At 41.2% G+C, this 22,063-nt stretch overlaps 2 protein-coding genes and 1 long non-coding RNA gene across 3 annotated transcripts in view; 2 read left to right on the top strand and 1 right to left on the bottom strand.

Moving 5' to 3' along the window:
- LOC310723041 (succinyl-CoA:3-ketoacid coenzyme A transferase 1, mitochondrial-like) overlaps positions 1-1,107 on the top strand; it is a 6,069-nt gene extending 4,962 nt beyond the window's left edge. Inside the window, exons 4-5 of the mRNA XM_083570867.1 lie at positions 272-373; positions 1,037-1,107. Coding sequence (XP_083426993.1) covers positions 272-373; positions 1,037-1,072 — 138 coding nt within the window. The 3' untranslated portion in view covers positions 1,073-1,107. The remainder of the gene's footprint in view (positions 1-271; positions 374-1,036) is intronic.
- A 67-nt stretch (positions 1,108-1,174) lies between these two features.
- Positions 1,175-1,850, bottom strand: LOC310723042. Its single transcript, XR_014532566.1, has 2 exons — positions 1,735-1,850; positions 1,175-1,571 (listed from the first exon to the last, which is right to left on the bottom strand). It is a non-coding gene; the product is annotated as an uncharacterized lncRNA (long non-coding RNA).
- plcxd3 (phosphatidylinositol-specific phospholipase C, X domain containing 3) lies at positions 1,507-21,252 on the top strand. Its single transcript, XM_083570866.1, has 3 exons — positions 1,507-1,893; positions 17,617-18,325; positions 18,575-21,252. The coding sequence occupies exons 1-3, from the start codon at positions 1,791-1,793 to the stop codon at positions 18,732-18,734; spliced, it is 972 nt and encodes a 323-aa protein (XP_083426992.1). The 5' UTR covers positions 1,507-1,790; the 3' UTR covers positions 18,735-21,252.
- The last annotated feature ends 811 nt before the right edge of the window (positions 21,253-22,063 follow it).

Here is a 22,063-nt window from a genome sequence, read left to right on the forward strand (position 1 = left end):
GTGTGTGTGTGTGTGTGTGTGTGTGTGTGTGTGTGTGTGTGTGTGTGTGGGGGGCCTTGGATGGATGGATGGATGGATGGATGGATGGATGGATGGATGGATGGATGGATGGATGGATGGATACATTATTCAATTTATAACTGGTGATTGGGTGAAGTGCTCATAAGCTGCTGGTGCTAAAAGGAGTTGTGGTTAATTAAATGGCTTTAATGTGTGTGTGTGTGTGTGTGTGTGTGTGTGTGTGTGTGTGTGTGTGTGTGTACTTACTCAGGCCGTGTTTGATGTGGATAAGGATAAAGGGCTGACTCTGATTGAGGTGTGGGAGGGGCTTACACCTGATGACATCAGGAAGTGTACGGGAAGTGATTTTGAGGTGAGTGATCTGAACCATCTAGAGACACATCAGCTCCATTTGGATTCCACTGTGATCTCAGATGTTGTTATTTTATGAGTTGCTCAGTAGCTCCTGGTTCCATAACGTGAACTGACTGTAGAAAGATCATCAGTCATAATCACACACTCCAGTGCTCATGTTAGTTCTCACTCTCCAGTGTTCTGTAGTGTTTAAAGACTATAATCACACTCTTGATGTCACCCAGATGAGGATGAGGTTCTGCTTTTGAGTCTGGTTCCTCTCAAGGTTTCTTCTTTATAACATCTAAGGGAGTTTTTCCTTCACCACAGTCTCCATGGTGATCATCAGAGATAAACACACATCTGTAATTCTGTAAAGCTGCTTTGGGACGATGTTCATTGTGAAAATCGCAGTAGAAATAAACGTGAACTATATATACTGTATATCTACACTGTTTAGGTAGAACATTGACATTATAAGATTCTAACGTTTGGAGTGGTGAAGTGAAGAACACTGATGATCTTCATCATGGAACCTGTTAGTGGGTGGATTTATTTAGCAGCAGGTGAACATTTTGTCCTCAAAGTTGATGTTAGAAGCAGGAAGATGGGAGTGAAGGCTGGTCCTCTTACATTGTGTGTGTTACTCACTAAAATATAACTCTCTTATTCTTTTCTACAGGTTTCCTCTGACCTGAAGCCCATGCAGCAGATCTGAACACACACACACACACACACACACACACACACACACACACAAATAATTCACTAAATTGAAGGATTAGAGGCAATAATCAATCTATAATTAAATGTGTGTGTGTGTGTGTGTGTGTGTGTGTGTGTGTGTGTGTGTGTGTGTGTGTGTGTGTGAGACGCTAGTGTAGATTATGAAGCTTGAACTCGCACAATCTGAACACAGTTACTGAGGAAATATAGTGTAAATGTAGATTTACAGACCTGCAGCATTTCCCTGCGTGGTGATGATGATGATGATGATGATGGAGGTGATGATGATGATGATGATGATGATGAGTTTTATAATAAAGTTACTGAAATGTACACAATAAATGACTTTACCTCTGCACTCTGTGTTGGTGTGTGTGTTTATGTTCATTACACACACTCATTTCCGCTGCTTGCCGGTTTCTTCCTGTGATGGTGCGCGCTCCCGCGCTCTCTCTCCGCTCACGCACGCGCGCTGTTCCGTTCCCGGTGTGCTGTGGAGGAGATCAGAGCGGAGCTTCAGCGCGCGCCAGGAAACAGCGAACCCCAGAGTCTCACCTGCAGCCGCTGTGTGTGTGTGTGTGTGTGTGTGTGTGTGTGTGTGTGTGTGTGTGTGTGTGTGTGACGGAGCAGGAGGGTGTGGTGAAGTGGACATACAGCGCGAGCGTCTGGAGAGAGACGGATAGACGGCGGTGCTGATCTGCGCGCGCGCCATGGCTTCTTTTCAGAGTAAAGGCGAGCTGCGGCACGCGGACTGGATGTCCAACCTGCCCTCCAACCTGCACACACTCCCCCTCACCAACCTCGCCATACCGGGTGAGTGCGCGCGACACACACACACACACACACACACGACGCGCGAACCGGTATTGACCGTGGTGCACGTGAAGAAAGAGCGGGTGATAAATAGACGTTTTAATGCACGCGCATCATATTCACGTCTTTTCCGGAGACACCGAGAGAGACAGCGTGGCGGTGCGGGTGCACGTGTGGAAGGGGAGGAGGGGAGGGGGATTAAAGAATAATAGATTCACACAAATGTCGCTAAAGACACGTCTGCATGCACGTGCAGGATCAAAGTACACTAAATTAATATACAACGGCATTAAAAAGGAGGAAAAAAACTGAAAACCACCGATACACGTGGAGGGAGGAGACTGCACGCGCTACAGACACCCGACATCAGCAGGCACTCCCTTCCTTCCTTCCTTCCTTCCTTCCTTCCTTCCTTTCTTTCTTTCTTTCTTTCTTTCTTTCTTTCTTTCTTTCTTTCTTTCTTTCTTTTTTCTGTTTATTAATTAATTTTCTTATTGCTTTCTTTCTTTATATATTTATTTATTCATATATGACGTCATCCAGGTTAATGATTGTGTGAATTTGTGTGTGTGTGTGTGTGTGTGTGTGTGTGTTAAATAATATTAAAGTTGACAAAAGATGAGCGAGAGTCTGAAATGACACTTGTTGCTTTAGGGTCAAGAACATGCAGTGAACGTGTGTGTGTGTGTGTGTGTGTGTGTGTGTGTGTGTGTGTGTGAGAGAGAGAGAGAGAGAGAGTGTGTGAAAGTGTGAGTGAGAGCTTGTGCAGCTCAGATGTCTAATGGTCTAATGGCATTACTAGAGGAGGCTGTGTGTGTGTGTGTGTGTGTGTGTGTGTGTGTGTGTGTGTGTGTGTGAGAGACACACAGTGTTTGGTAACTATCATGCAGTTGCTCTGAGTTTGCCAGATATCTGATGAGAAACACATCAGTCTCAAATCAAACAGAAGTGATGAAGAATCACAACACTACATCAATCACATTATAACACTGCATCACAACACCTCAACAACACAACACTACATCACAACACTACATCAATCACATTATAACACTGCATCACAACACCTCAACAACACAACACTACATCACAACACTACATCAATCACATTATAACACTGCATCACAACACCTCAACAACACAACACTACATCACAACACTACATCAATCACATTATAACACTGCATCACAACACCTCAACAACACAACACTACATCACAACACTACATCAATCACATTATAACACTGCATCACAACACCTCAACAACACAACACTACATCACAACACTACATCAATCACATTATAACACTGCATCACAAAACCTCAACAACACAACACTACATCACAACACTACATCAATCACATTATAACACTGCATCACAACACCTCAACAACACAACACTACATCACAACACTACATCAATCACATTATAACACTGCATCACAACACCTCAACAACACAACACTACATCACAACACTGCATCAATCACATTATAACACTACATCAATCACATTATAACACTGCATCACAACACCTCAACAACACAACACTACATCACAACACTACATCAATCACATTATAACACTGCATCACAACACCTCAACAACACAACACTACATCACAACACTACATCAATCACATTATAACACTGCATCACAACACCTCAACAACACAACACTACATCACAACACTACATCAATCACATTATAACACTGCATCACAACACCTCAACAACACAACACTACATCACAACACTACATCAATCACATTATAACACTGCATCACAACACCTCAACAACACAACACTACATCACAACACTACATCAATCACATTATAACACTGCATCACAACACCTCAACAACACAACACTACATCACAACACTACATCAATCACATTATAACACTGCATCACAACACCTCAACAACACAACACTACATCACAACACTACATCAATCACATTATAACACTGCATCACAACACCTCAACAACACAACACTACATCACAACACTACATCAATCACATTATAACACTGCATCACAACACCTCAACAACACAACACTACATCACAACACTACATCAGTCACATTATAACACTGCATCACAACACCTCAACAACACAACACTACATCACAACACTACATCAATCACATTATAACACTGCATCACAACACCTCAACAACACAACACTACATCACAACACTACATCAATCACATTATAACACTGCATCACAACACCTCAACAACACAACACTACATCACAACACTACATCAATCACATTATAACACTGCATCACAACACCTCAACAACACAACACTACATCACAACACTACATCAATCACATTATAACACTACATCACAACACCTCAACAACACAACACTACATCACAACACTACATCAATCACATTATAACACTGCATCACAACACCTCAACAACACAACACTACATCACAACACTACATCAATCACAATATAACACTGCATCACAACACCTCAACAACACAACACTACATCACAACACTACATCAATCACATTATAACACTGCATCACAACACCTCAACAACACAACACTACATCACAACACTACATCAATCACATTATAACACTGCATCACAACACCTCAACAACACAACACTACATCACAACACTACAACTCTACATCACAACACTACAACTTTACAGCACAACATTACATCACAACACTACAACTCTACATCACAACACTACAACTCTACATCACAACACTACATCACAACAGTACAACTCTACATCACAACACTACAACTCTACATCACAACACTACAACTCTACATCACAACACTACAACTCTACATCACAACACTACAACTCTACAGCACAACTCTACAGCACAACACTACAACTCTACAGCACAACATTACAAGAAACACACACACACACACACACACACACACACACACACACACACACACACACACACACACACACACACACACACACAGTGTGATGCTGTAATCCTGCTTCTCTGGTGATCTGAGGGGATTTCTGTCCAGCTGCGTCTCAATAAACACATCACAACACTACAACTCTACATCACAACACTACAACTCTACATCACAACACTACATCACAACACTACAACTCTACATCACAACACTACAACTCTACATCACAACACTACAACTCTACATCACAACACTACAACTCTACATCAAAACACTACAACTCTACATCAAAACACTACAACTCTACATCACAACACTACAACTCTACATCACAACACTACAACTCTACATCACAACACTACAACTCTACATCACAACACTACAACTCTACATCACAACACTACAACTCTACATCACAACACTACATCACAACACTACAACTCTACATCACAACACTACAACTCTACACTACAACTCTACATCACAACACTACAACACTACATCACAACACTACATCACAACACTACATCACAACACTACATCACAACACTACAACTCTACATCACAACACTACAACTCTACATCACAACACTACAACTCTACATCACAACACTACAACTCTACATCACAACACTACAACTCTACATTACAACTCTACATCACAACACTACAACTCTACATCACAACACTACAACTCTACATCACAACACCACAACTCTACATCACAACACTACAACTCTACATCACAACACTACAACTCTACATCACAACACTACAACTCTACATCACAACACTACATCACAACACTACAACACTACATCACAACACTACAACTCTACAGCACAACACTACAACTCTACAGCACAACACTACAACTCTACAGCACAACTCTACAACTCTACAGCACAACTCTACAACTCTACAGCACAACTCTACAACTCTACAGCACAACATTACAAGAAACACACACACACACACACACAGTGTGATGCTGTAATCCTGCTTCTCTGGTGATCTGAGGGGATTTCTGTCCAGCTGCGTCTCAATAAACACATCACAACACTACAACTCTACATCACAACACTACAACTCTACATCACAACTCTACATCACAACACTACAACTCTACATCACAACACTACAACTCTACATCACAACACTACAACTCTACATCACAACTCTACAGCACAACACTACAACTCTACAGCACAACATTACAAGAAACACACACACACACACACACACACACACACACACACACACACACAGTGTGATGCTGTAATCCTGCTTCTCTGGTGATCTGAGGGGATTTCTGTCCAGCTGCGTCTCAATAAACACATCACAACACTACAACTCTACATCACAACACTACAACTCTACATCACAACACTACATCACAACACTACAACTCTACATCACAACACTACAACTCTACATCACAACACTACAACTCTACATCACAACACTACAACTCTACATCACAACAATACATCACAACACTACAACACTACATCACAACACTACAACTCTACATCACAACACTACAACTCTACATCACAACACTACAACTCTACATCACAACACTACAACTCTACATCACAACACTACAACTCTACATCACAACACTACATCACAACACTACAACTCTACATCACAACACTACAACTCTACATTACAACTCTACATCACAACTCTACATCACAACACTACATCACAACTCTACATCACAACACTACATCACAACTCTACATCACAACACTACAACTCTACATCACAACACTACAACTCTACATCACAACACTACAACTCTACATCACAACACTACAACTCTACATCACAACACTACAACTCTACATCACAACACTACAACTCTACATCACAACACTACATCACAACACTACATCACAACACTACATCACAACACTACATCACAACACTACAACTCTACATCACAACTCTACATCACAACACTACAACTCTACATCACAACACTACAACTCTACATCACAACACTACATCACAACACTACAACTCTACATCACAACACTACAACTCTACATCACAACACTACAACTCTACATCACAACACTACAACTCTACATCACAACACTACAACTCTACATCACAACACTACAACTCTACAGCACAACTCTACAACTCTACAGCACAACATTACAAGAAACACACACACACACACACACACACACACACACACAGTGTGATGCTGTAATCCTGCTTCTCTGGTGATCTGAGGGGATTTCTGTCCAGCTGCGTCTCAATAAACACATCACAACACTACAACTCTACATCACAACACTACAACTCTACATCACAACACTACAACTCTACATCACAACACTACAACTCTACATCACAACACTACAACTCTACATCACAACACTACAACTCTACATCACAACACTACAACTCTACATCACAACACTACATCACAACACTACAACACTACATCACAACACTACAACTCTACATCACAACACTACAACTCTACATCACAACACTACAACTCTACATCACAACACTACAACTCTACATCACAACACTACATCACAACACTACAACTCTACATCACAACACTACAACTCTACATCACAACTCTACATCACAACTCTACATCACAACTCTACATCACAACACTACATCACAACTCTACATCACAACACTACAACTCTACATCACAACACTACAACTCTACATCACAACACTACAACTCTACATCACAACACTACAACTCTACATCACAACACTACAACTCTACATCACAACACTACATCACAACACTACAACTCTACATCACAACTCTACATCACAACACTACAACTCTACATCACAACACTACATCACAACACTACAACTCTACATCACAACACTACATCACAACACTACATCACAACACTACAACTCTACATCACAACACTACAACTCTACATCACAACACTACAACTCTACATCACAACACTACAACTCTACATCACAACACTACAACTCTACAGCACAACTCTACAACTCTACAGCACAACATTACAAGAAACACACACACACACACACACACACACACACACAGTGTGATGCTGTAATCCTGCTTCTCTGGTGATCTGAGGGGATTTCTGTCCAGCTGCGTCTCAATAAACACATCACAACACTACAACTCTACATCACAACACTACAACTCTACATCACAACATTACAAGAAACACACACACACACACACACACACACACACACACACACACACACACACAGTGTGATGCTGTAATCCTGCTTCTCTGGTGATCTGAGGGGATTTCTGTCCAGCTGCGTCTCAATAAACACATCACAACACTACAACTCTACATCACAACACTACAACTCTACATCACAACACTACAACTCTACATCACAACACTACAACTCTACATCACAACACTACAACTCTACATCACAACACTACATCACAACACTACAACTCTACATCACAACACTACAACTCTACATCACAACATTACAAGAAACACACACACACACACACACACACACACACACACACACACACACACAGTGTGATGCTGTAATCCTGCTTCTCTGGTGATCTGAGGGGATTTCTGTCCAGCTGCGTCTCAATAAACACATCACAACACTACAACTCTACATCACAACACTACAACTCTACATCACAACACTACAACTCTACATCACAACATTACAAGAAACACACACACACACACACACACACACAGTGTGATGCTGTAATCCTGCTTCTCTGGTGATCTGAGGGGATTTCTGTCCAGCTGCGTCTCAATAAACACATCACAACACTACAACTCTACATCACAACACTACAACTCTACATCACAACACTACAACTCTACATCACAACACTACATCACAACACTACATCACAACACTACAACTCTACATCACAACACTACAACTCTACATCACAACATTACAAGAAACACACACACACACACACACACACACACACACACACACACACACACACACACACACACACACACAGTGTGATGCTGTAATCCTGCTTCTCTGGTGATCTGAGGGGATTTCTGTCCAGCTGCGTCTCAATAAACACATCACAACACTACAACTCTACATCACAACACTACAACTCTACATCACAACACTACAACTCTACATCACAACACTACAACTCTACATCACAACACTACAACTCTACATCACAACACTACATCACAACACTACAACTCTACATCACAACACTACAACTCTACATCACAACATTACAAGAAACACACACACACACACACACACACACACACACACACACACACACACACACACACACAGTGTGATGCTGTAATCCTGCTTCTCTGGTGATCTGAGGGGATTTCTGTCCAGCTGCGTCTCAATAAACACATCACAACACTACAACTCTACATCACAACACTACAACTCTACATCACAACACTACAACTCTACATCACAACACTACAACTCTACATCACAACACTACAACTCTACATCACAACACTACATCACAACACTACAACTCTACATCACAACACTACAACTCTACATCACAACATTACAAGAAACACACACACACACACACACACACACACACACACACACACACACACACACACACACAGTGTGATGCTGTAATCCTGCTTCTCTGGTGATCTGAGGGGATTTCTGTCCAGCTGCGTCTCAATAAACACATCACAACACTACAACTCTACATCACAACACTACAACTCTACATCACAACACTACAACTCTACATCACAACACTACAACTCTACATCACAACACTACAACTCTACATCACAACACTACAACTCTACATCACAACACTACATCACAACACTACAACTCTACATCACAACACTACATCACAACACTACATCACAACTCTACATCACAACACTACAACTCTACATCACAACACTACAACTCTACATCACAACACTACAACTCTACATCACAACACTACAACTCTACATCACAACACTACAACTCTACATCACAACACTACATCACAACACTACAACTCTACATCACAACACTACAACTCTACATCACAACACTACAACTCTACATCACAACACTACATCACAACACTACATCACAACTCTACAACTCTACAGCACAACTCTACAACTCTACAGCACAACTCTACAACTCTACAGCACAACATTACAAGAAACACACACACACACACACACACACACACACACACACACACACACACACACACACAGTGTGATGCTGTAATCCTGCTTCTCTGGTGATCTGAGGGGATTTCTGTCCAGCTGCGTCTCAATAAACACATCACAACACTACAACTCTACATCACAACACTACAACTCTACATCACAACACTACAACTCTACATCACAACACTACAACTCTACATCACAACTCTACATCACAACACTACAACTCTACATCACAACACTACAACTCTACATCACAACATTACAAGAACACACACACACACACACACACACACACACACACACACACACACACACACAGTGTGATGCTGTAATCCTGCTTCTCTGGTGATCTGAGGGGATTTCTGTCCAGCTGCGTCTCAATAAACACGATAAATGAGGCGATTAAATGACTGCAGGATGAAATGTGCACAGTCACGATGATGAAATTTGTCCTTTGAGTCGTTTGCTGCAGGATGAAGAGCCACGGGTTTGTGATGGAATAAAGATGATGAGTAAATCGTGTGTGTGGAGAAAATGTGACTGTTTGTTTCGAATCTGTTATTAAACATTAATGATAAATTGATTGATTTATTTACATAATTGATGTTCAGGACAAACGTTTACGTCACACGAAGGTGAATTCTGGTGTTGCTGAACTCCCTCATGGAGCTCATGGTTTCTGTTGAACACAGCAGCTGTAATGTTCTCTTTCATTCTGTTTTCTAATCTTCAGCTGCGGTTCAGGTTTCGTTCCAGTCGTCTGTGATTATCAGAAATCAGACTGGAGCTGGAAATACGAATATAAATACATTTATTCACTGTGTTATTGTGTGGCTTTCATTCGCCTGTACTTCTGCACAATGACAATAGTTGGATCTAATCTAATCTAATCTAATCTAATCTAATAACTTTCAGTAGGAGATTGGATTCGGAACAGAAAGGGTTTTACAGATTCAGATTCATGTGCACTTTTTTGACATTTCAATTAAAATCATTTCGATTGAAAGATTTGGAGGACGGTGTATTTGAGACGTGAGTAAATCAGATGTGGTGTTTAAATGTGCTGCGCTTTCAATCGGAAAAACGTGTCTTTAGCGTGTGTCCCGTCCTGTCCACGTGGAGTTCCATTATTTCGTATGCGTGTGATTTTTATGTAACGTGTGGCTCTTCATCAACAACTGCCTGGATTTGTAGGTCTACAAATGCTGGAAGGTGTGAGGAGGAAGATATCTGAATCCTTCATCCTCCAAACAGTAGAAGCATGTGGATGAAGGTCTGTAGTGAGGACTGGTGTCGCAGGAGTCGCTGGTCATGCACACGTTTGTGTGGACTGGTAGAGGAATTAATGGAGAAGAAGAAAAGACCGTCAGAAATGCAATTCTCCTGATTCTGCGTGTCGCAGTTTACAAGAGCACAGAAAAACGTGTGTGTGCAGGAGAATCTCAATAAATCAGAATATCATTAAAAAGTTCATTTCTTTTAATAATTCAATAGAAAAAGTGAAACTGGTATATTATAAAGATTCATTACACACACACACACACACACACACACACACACATTGTATTTCAAGTGTTTATTTCTTTTCATTTTGATGATTTTGGCTCACAGCTGATGAAAAGCCAAAAAATCAGTATTTCAGAAAATAATAATAATAATAATAATAATAATATTTTTAACACAGAAATGTTGAACTGAGAAGTATGAAGATGCACAGATGCTCGGTCGCGGCTCCTCTGCATGCAGAACTGTGACGTGGCGTGGACGCGATCACGCCGTGATGCTGCTGACGTGTTCTGGAAACCCAGCAGCTTGGATTCTGTGCTTCTCTTCTCTTCTTCCAGACTCTGGGGCCCTGATTTCCACATGAAATCCTCAATTTTCTTTTCTTTCATCTGAAAAGACGACTTTGTCCCACTGAGCAACAGTCCAGTCCTTTGTCCAGGTGAGACACGTCTGACGTTGTCTCTGGTTCAGCAGAGGCTCGACACGAGGAATGAGTCAGTTGTAGCTCATGGAGACGTCTGTGTGTGTGTGTGTGTGTGTGTGTGTGTGTGTGTGTGTGTGTGTGTGTGTTTGTGTGTGTGTGGAGGCTCTTGAAGCACTGACTCCAGCTGCAGTCCACTCTTTGTGAATCTCCACAAATTCTTGAATCTGCTTCGTTTCTCCTTTTTCTACCAAATTTTTTTTTCTATTCAACTTTCCATCAATGTTCTTGGATCCAGCAGTCTGTGAACAGCAGCTTCTTCAGCGATGACCTTTTGTGTCTCATCCTCCATGTGCAGGTCTCATGATTGTCTTCTGGACAATTGTCGAGTCAGCAGTCTTCCCCATGATTGTGGAGCCTGAAACAGACTCAGGAAACCTGAGCAGGTGTTTGGAGTTAATGAGATGATTAGAGTAAGACATCACGAGTCTCCAATATTCAACTTTCTCACAATATTCTCATTTTCTGAATTTTATGTTTTCATCAGCTGTGAGCCAAAATCATCAACATGAAAAGAAAAACACTTGAAATATATCAATTCAATTCAATTTATTTTTATTTTTATTTGTATTGCGCTTTTAACAATGAACATTGTCTCAGAGCAGCTTTACACAGATAATGTGGTGATTAAACGTAAATATGTTCTTTATAAGTAAGTTTGTCTCTGATAAGCAACTGTGGTGAAGGAAAAACTCCCCGAGATGGCATAAGGAAGAAACCTTGAGAGGAACCAGACTCAAGAAGGAACCCATCCTCATCTGGGTTGCACTGAATGTTTATTTGTAGCAGATATACGATGTTGCGGGGTTCAGTGATGATGATCAGAAGCAAACTGTATCCTGAGTCAGTGTAGGAGACTGTTGACATTAACTACAGTCCAGATCCATCCTCAAAGCTCCTGTTCTTACTCCGGAATTACATGGAACCACCCAAGGCATTGATGAGAAACCGTCCCAAGCTGCACAGAGTGGCCTCCAGTTGAAGAGAACACTATCCAGAGGCAGACCAGGACGAAGTGTGAAGATCCACAGAGGGGAGAGGAGCAGGAACAGTGGTCACTGGAGCCTCGGGAGCATGTTTAACTCGACCGAGAGAGAGAGAGAGAGAGAGAGAGAGAGAGAGAGAGAGAGAGAGAGAGAGAAGAGGGTGACAGGAAAGGAAGGATATGGATTATTAAGTCTCCTGATTGTTGTATGAAAGTTAATGTCACTGTGCAGTTTGGACTCTGGTAAGATTCACTCTGGCAGCAGAACTAAAAGGGAGAAGCAGAAGGAAACACAGACATGAGGATCTCTGGGATAAGAGACGACCCACCACACCACCATCAACAAACCTGAGTGAACGTGTGAGAGTGAGGAGACGACAGCATCCAAATTTCCCAGTTCACCAAACACTCCATATCCATGATCCCTCCAGATCTGCTCCTTTACCTCACAAACACCTACTGACTAAAGACTCCACTAAATAAATATGTGTTCAGCCTCGACTTGAACACTGAGACTGTGTCTGAGTCCCGAACACTGATTGGAAGGTTGTTCCATAACTGTGGGGTTTATAAGAGAAACATCTGCCCCCTGCTGGAGTCTTCATTATTTGAGGTACCAACAAATAGCCTGCACCTTTTGATCTAAGTAGGCGTGGAGGATCATCCTGGTACAGAAGTTCACTCAGATACTGGGGCGTGAGAGCGTTAAGTGCTTTATACGTCAGTAGTAGTATTTTATAATCAGTGTGAGATGGAATTGGGAGCAGTGTAGATGATTAAAACAGGGCTGATGTGATCATATTTTCTAGATCTAGTGAGGACTCTTGCTGCTGCATTCTGAACTAACTGAAGCTTATTTCTGCACTTACTCCAACACCCAGACAGTAAAGCGTTACAGTAGTCTAATCTAGATGTTACAAAAACATCTACTAGTTTTTCTGCATCCTGTAACGACATCATATTTCTAATTTTAGCAATATTTCTAAGGTGAAAGAAGGAGATCCTGGTGATATTATTCACGTGAGACTCAAAGGAAAGACTCGGGTCAATAATCACACGAGGTCTTTGACTGCTGTACACACTGAAACAGAAACACCATCCAGAGATGCTACAGGAATCTGAAAGTTTACTTCTAGCTGCATGTGGTCCTAGTAAAAGTACTTCCGTCTTATCTGAGTTGAGCAGAAGAAAGTTATCAAGCATCCACTGTCTAATGTCCTTTACACACTCCTCAACATTGTTAAGCTGATCTCTCTCATCTGGCTTTGCTGAAATATACAGCTGTGTATCATCAGCATAGCAATGGAAGCGAATCCCATGTTTATGTATAATTTCACCAAGAGGCAGCATATATAAAGAGAAAAGCAGTGGGCCTAAGACAGATCCTTGAGGAACACCAAACTTTACTTCAGAGAGTGTGGAGAACTCACCATTTACATCAACAAACTGATAGCAATCAGTCAAATAAGACCTGAGCCAAGAGAGAGCTGTTCCCTTTATTCCAACAACGTTCTCAAGTCTAGCAAGTAGTACAGTGTGATCAATGGTGTCAAAAGCTGCACTAAGGTCGAGCAAAACAAGTAAAGAGACAAAACCCTGATCAGAGGCCAATAACAGGTAATTTACCACCTTAACTAGCGCCGTCTCTGTGCTATGATGAGGCCGAAATCCTGACTGATACATTTCATAAATGTTATTCATAAGTAGGTGTGAGCAGAACTGCTGTGCTACAACCTTTTCCAAAATTTTGGATATAAAGGGGAGATTTGATATTGGTCTGTAGTTGGACAACTGACATGGGTCAAGGTCAGGTTTCTTAATAAGGGGGTGGTTAACGGCAGTTTGAAGGATTTTGGTACAAAACCAGTGCTAATGGAAGAGTTTATTAATTCCAACTGACTCTAGAATGGACACAACTGCTGCTCATAAGGAGTCTTCCTGATTATCAAAATGAATATTAAAGTCACCAACAATTAATGCTTTGTGTAAAGAAGTAGCTACATTTGTAATGAAATCTGCAAATTCTATCAGAAAATCAGAGTCGGGCCCCTGGGGGTCTATAAATAATAATTAGTGGAATTGTCTGACTGGACCTGCTTTCAGACACTGAATAATTTATGTTGGTGTAAAGAACTTCAAATGTTTTACATTTTTGTTTAGTCTTTTGTGTGACGCTTAGATTATTATTATAAATAGCTGCGACTCCGCCTCCTCTGCCATTTAGACGGGGTTGGTGTATGTAACTATACCCAGGAGGACTCGCCTCATTTAATGCTACATATTCATTCGATTTAATCTACGTTTCTGTCAAACACATTATTTTAAACTCCTGGTTGGTAATAATTTCGTTTACATTAAGCGCTTTTGGCGTGAGAGATCTAATATTCAACATTCCAATTTTTAGATCAGAGGTGCTGCTGTGCGTTCAGTCCTATTTAATTTAATGTTAATTAGGTTACTTAAACAGACTTTCTGATAATTCCTATATTTTGGTTTCGCTCGGGGGACAGACACAGTATCAATATGGTGGATCCTGAGTGACGACTCTGTGCAGCTAGCAGACGGTCGGTTTAGCCTGTCTGTCTGCTCCCTGGCCTTGGCTCTGGACAGTCACTTGTTAACTAGTGCTGTTGTGAGACTATGACCTATACTACAAGAAATGAGAGCAGCACCTTCCCGGGTGGGATGGATACCGTCCCGCCCTAACAGGCCAGCCTTGCCCTCAAAAATGCTATAATTATTAATGAAGCCCACATTATTTTTGGCGCACCACTCGGACATCCAGCAGTTCAGCGACCATAACCTGCTGTAGGCTACATCGCCACGTCGCATTGGGATGGGGCCAGAGCATATTACTGCATCGGACATTGCCTTTGCTAATTTACACACCTCTATAAAATTACTCTTAGTAACCTCTGACTGTCGAAGGCGTATATCATTAGCTCCTGTGTTTTCCTAAGAATCTAAGCTGACCTGCTATGTCCGGCGCCCCGGCTCCCGGTATACACATAACCTGTGCTGCTGGTGCCCCTAAAGGTCTAGCTAATTTCACGTGCCTCAGAATGGAGTCTCCTAAAACCAGAGCTCTTTCAGGTTTCTCAGCGGGTGCTTCACTGAGGAGAGCAAACCTGTTGGACAAGTGAAGCGGAGAGGAATGGTGCTCCCGTGGGCGAGCCTTAGCGTTAGCTTTGGCTATGCGAGTATACCGCCGAGTCGTCACCCATTCGCCCCGCTGCGAGGGCTCTAATGCTGGAGTCGGGGGGATTATTACCTTCACCTAGGGCATCCAGACTTTCCCCTGCAGAACCTGGACTGCTCTCACACTCACTACTTCTCTCTAGACTCTGGATGCGCTCCTCTAATGCTAAGATCTTCTCCGTCAAAGAGCAAACTAGCTTGCACTTCTCACAGATAGAATTATCGCTAACAACGGAGAAAGACTGACTAAACATGTCACACTTCACACACTGAGTGAACTGGATGTTCGCTATAGTAGAGAAATTACGTACCTTAATGTGTTTACTGTAGAATGTGTTCGTAGTTCTGGTGAATGTCCTCAGCTCACTGCTTTCAAACCCTCAATCAGGGAAAAAGCGCTCTTCCGAAAGCAAAAATAGTCGAGACGGAGCCAACGGAAAGTGAAGGAAAGTGAACTGTAGTCAAGCTCTCAAGATGGGTGATGTAATTGCACACTTAGTTTCCTTACCCACTATCTGTCCACATCAAGCAATGCTGGGCAATTCCAAAACTAGCTCCGTCTCTGTGCTATGATGAGGCCGAAATCCTGACTGATACATTTTATAAATGTTCTTCCTCAGTAGATGTGAGCGGAACTGCTGTGCTACAACCTTTTCTAGAATCTTGGAGATAAAGAGGAGGTTTGATATTGGTCTGTAGTTGGACAGCTGACAGGGTGAAGGTCAGGTTTCTTAATTAGAGGGTTGATACTGCAGTTTGAAGGATTTTGGTACAAAACCAGTGCTAATGGAAGAGTTTATTATTTTAAAACAGGTTCAATTCCCTCTGGAATGATCTGTTTGAGGAAACTTGTAGGCGAGGGATCGAGATGCAGGTTGATGATTTTGATATCAGTGTGTGTGTGTGTGTGTTTTCTATTGAATAATCAAAATAAATCAACTTTTTAATGATATTCTTATTTATTGAGATGCAGTTGTATATCTTCTGCACAGGAATGATGAATGGGCTGATATGAGATCTGTTACGGATGCCAGGTAAAGAGGAGGCTTCTGAAGTCGCACGGAGATTCTCATTGACTGAATCAGTTTGTCACATTTACGCGGCAAAACTTTTATTTTGTTGGGTTTTTATTTCACCCTCTTACACCCACTACAACTACATTCAGTGTGGGCATTTTTATTCCGATTGAGGGGTTTATACAGAACATTTTCATTTGGATTAGACTTTTAATGCTCCACGTAAACGCACCGAATGGGTTTTGGTTCTGTTCTGAACGAGATGGACTGAGTGAGTCTAAGGATTAGGGTTGGAGCCAAAGTCTTCTACATGAATCTCGTTAAGGATTTTGAGTTTGGGCTGATTTATCTTTACACACAATGAAAAATCAAACATTCCCAAATCATTAACATCACGTGTCTTCTGCAGGTTCCCATGATTCCTTCAGTTTCTACATTGATGAATCATCTCCTGTTGGACCTGAACAGCCTGAAACAGTGCAGAATTTTGTCTCAGTTTTTGGAGCTGTGGCTAAAAAGCTCATGAGGAAGTGGCTTGCAACACAAACCATGAACTTTTCCAGCCAGTTAGAGGCTGGGATTCGCTTTTTCGACCTTCGCATCTCCACCAAACCGCGAGATCCTGAAAATGAGCTTTACTTTGCCCATGGGCTTTTCAGCGCAACGGTACGTGAAGGTTTGGAGCAGATCAGTGCTTTTCTCGCTTCTCATGCTCGAGAAATCGTCTTTTTGGACTTTAATCATTTTTATGGCGTGCAGAACCTGCACCATGAAAAGTTGGTCCAGATGTTGCGAACCGTGTTCGGCGATCGTCTCTGTCCTGTGGTTTTTGCTGAGGAAGTGAGTCTGAAGTATTTATGGGAGAAAGAGTATCAAGTGTTAGTGTTTTATCACAGCCCCATGGCACTAGAGGTGCCATTTCTGTGGCCAGGTCAGATGATGCCGTCTCCATGGGCCAATACCACCGACCCAGAAAAACTCCTTCAGTTCCTCCAGACCTCAGTGACTGAGCGCAGACGGAAAGGAACATTTTTCGTTTCCCAGGTGGTTTTGACACCCAAAGCGAGCACTGTAATGAAAGGAGTTACCAGCGGACTTCGAGAGACCATAACAGAAAGGTATTATCTGAATATATTTAATATTACTTTAATATAGCTATATTATATACCTCCCACTCCCCCAGACTGTCCCCCACTCCCCAGACTGTCCCCCACTCCCCCAGACTGTCCCCCACTCCCCCCAGTCTGCCTCCCACTCCCCCTGACTGCTCCCTACTGCCCCAGACTGTTGCCCACTCCCCCTGACTGTTACTCCACTCATGATGTTTAGCTTCCCAGATGATTTTTCTTTCTGTTTATTTTTTTCAGAGCTCTCCCGGGAATGATGCAGTGGATTCGCTCTCAGCGTCCAGGCGAAAGTGGTATCAACATTATTACAGCTGATTTTGTGGAGCTTGGCGATTTCATAAGCGCTGTTATTACTCTTAATTACTATCTCGGTGAGGATGATGAAGAAGATGCCACCTGAACCCCTCTCTTTAAATTGCACCTATTGTTTTCATCTGGTAGTTTTAAGTTTTGAAAAGTCGCCTTTCCCTCTGGTTTTAGGGCTAATAAAAGATATGGAGGGCATACATTTTGAAAATTTGGAAGGCTAGAATAATGTGGAAGAATAATGTGTTAGGCATGCGCCATTTATCAGGTCCATGACATATCCTTACCTTTTACACCCATCATTTTGTCATCATAGAGACTTTGAAGTAGCATAGCTGCTCAGGAGGACTCCTTGAAAAGAGAGAACATTTTTCAGAATGTAGAATAAGGAAGGTCATCTAAAGGTGAATTTTGGACAGATTTGGATCAGTGTTTCGATTTTGAGAAGATAATGAGTTCATTGTATCTCTTGGAAGAGAGTAAATATGAAACACAGTTCAGTTTCCCAGAGCATGTCTGATTTTGAAGGAAATGAACGATGATAAAACATTATTTTACTTACTTTTCTCTGCATCCTGTCTGCAGCATTACTAGCATATTAGCTTCTGATCAGTAACATATTAGCACATTTCATGGTGAATAAATGTTGTTTGTATGGTAAATGTGATAGTAGAAGGTTTCACTGTTGTAGTGTTGATAATGTGTGTGTGAGTGTTGATTTGTAAATACTTTGAGAAATTAGATAAATTATGTCATGCCAAAAAAAACACAAAAAAAAAAACCAGGCTATACTTAGTATAGTAATAAGTGTTTAATGATATATGATCATTCCTGGGAATTACCTGACCATTTTCAGTATGTGATGCTATCGGCTAGCGGTTTCTCCAGTCCTATATTTCCACATTTCAGAACAGTGTAAAACATTTTTTTAACACATTTCAAGCAATGTGCTGCACCTAAAAATGTGTTATTGTGGTTTGATGTCATAATTTTTTATCTCTTTAGCATAGCATTAACAAAAAAATATATTTTGAGATTTTATTATCACAGTGTGATAACGCTACAAATATTCCTAAAATTATTTTTTGGTACAGTTTTGTATTTAGTTCGAATATTTGATAAAGAGGTAAATCCTGGCTAATATAAATTTAATGCACAAAAGATGCATGACTGAAATTTCCCTATTAAATTCTAGGGTTAGTCTCCTCATCCAAGACCATTACCCCCAACCAAGTCTATACACAAGATTACTGCCCTCACCAAATCCACTATACCCAAGACTAATGGCCCCCCAACCCAGGTTTTCACTGCCCTCACCAAGTCCAATATATCCATGATTACCGCCCCCTCAACCCAGGCTCCTACTGCCCTCAACAAGTCCACTATACCCATGGCTACTGCCCCCCAAACCCAGGCATCTACTGCCCTTACTAAAACCACTATACTCAAGACTATTGCCCCTCCCCCAATATAGGCTTCTACTGCACTCACCAAGTCCACTATACTAAAGACCATTACACCCAACATAGGCTTCTCCTGCTTCCACCAAGGCTACTATACCCAAGACTACTGTTCCTCCAACCCAGGCTTCTACTGACTTTACCAAGACCACTATACCCAAGACTACTGCCCCCAACATAGGTTTCTACTGCCCTCACCAAGTCCACTATACACAATACTATTACCCCCAGCATAGTCTGATACTGCCCTCACCAAGTCCACCCTACCCAAGAGCTTTACCCCCAACCCAGGCTTCTACTGCCTTCACCAAGACTACAATACACAAGACTACTGCCCCCCACCCCAACCCAGGCTTCTACTGCCTTCACCAAGACTACTATACACAAGACTACTGCCCTCCACCCCAACCTAGGCTTCTACTGCCTTCACCAAGACTCTATCCAATAAAAAAGTTCACTATCTCTGACCAAAACCGCTATTCCCCAGCCAAGACTTTTTAACTCCCCATACCACTACCCTCTAACCAAAACTGCTATACCCCAAGACTCAGTCTCCCTATCCGAGACTTCTGTTGTACTCCCCAAGGCTGCTATTTTTTTCTAAATAGACTTTAAGACAGCTACCCCTAATCTAGAATGCCCTCATAGCAACCGGTATCTTGTAGTTTTAATCCTGTCCTGTTATTTTAAGGATGATTGTTGAATGTATGGTGTATCTACATTTCGTGTTTGTAAACAATGTCCTAACTTTTTGTCCTTTCTCTAATCCTTTTACTCTTCTCAGCTCTCCGTAAGATTAAAGTGCTGAAGATTGTTTTGACTTTATTTTCCATAATTGCCCCATTTGGTCAAAATTATTTATTCAAATGGAGCAGCTTTTAAAAGTGTTTATTAAACTCAGTATTTAAAATCTGTGCAAAGAAAAATATATGATAAAATCTCTGTCAGTTGTAATGACAATCACTTTAAGATGTCAGTGTGTGACTGGATCGTAAGGTGTTGTTGGAGTGTTTTTGCATGTAACCACTGAAGTCCTATTTTACACTTATTTGTAAAGATTTAAATTGTTGTGTCTAAATGCAACTTCCAAAAAATGGGTGAAAACTCCAAAACTCTTCTGGTGTAAATAAAAGTAAATGTAAATGATGCAGATTTGTGACTGTCCTGTTGTTCATTTACCATGTTCGAATGTTGAACTGATGTAGTTTATATATATATATATATATATATATATATACACAGATATTTTAGACAAATAAACAACAGTTAGACCACAGTGTACCGCAGGCTTTTAATCTTAATCTGCTGTATTTCTGCAATAACAAAACAAACTAAAAATGGAAAAAAGTCTGAGTTTTACTCAAATGAAAATGTATTTAAGTCAACAGTAGCAGAGAAGGCAGCATTTAGAGTCTTTTTTGCTGTCATGCTGATTCGTTTCCTTTCTGACGCACATAATAATCCATCATGGACTCGTTCCACATTTTCTTGAATTACAGCAATTTAGTGCTGGCAGATGCGGTGGCCAAGTGCAGCTGTATCAAGCCTTTTGGCAGCCAATTTAGTTATTGTTGAAGCTTCACATTCTTGTGCAGGCTGTAAAAGAGATGATTGTTACGAAGCTCCTTCACTCATCAAGTGCTAAAGGGGATAAGGAGATTAAATGGTATTAAATGTACATTATTGTAAGAGATTTATAAACCCACTGTCTGTAAATCATTGAACATCACAGTGTTGATTACATCACAGGACCTGCATACAAATTTCCATTTAATACCACAGAATGCTGCATCCTGCAGAACCCCAGGCTATAAAAGAGATTATAAAAAAGACTATAACAGTCCGTAGTGCTGAAATGGACCTTTATTTGACACCATTTCCTGCTGTGTTCACTTTATCCTGTAGAGTTCATTCTCAGCCCCTCAGAGCTTAAAAATTTCCTTTAAACTCCATTATATTTATC

Source organism: Silurus aristotelis (assembly GCF_946808225.1).
Source record: "Silurus aristotelis genome assembly, contig: scaffold_161, whole genome shotgun sequence".
NCBI lineage: Eukaryota > Metazoa > Chordata > Actinopteri > Siluriformes > Siluridae > Silurus > Silurus aristotelis.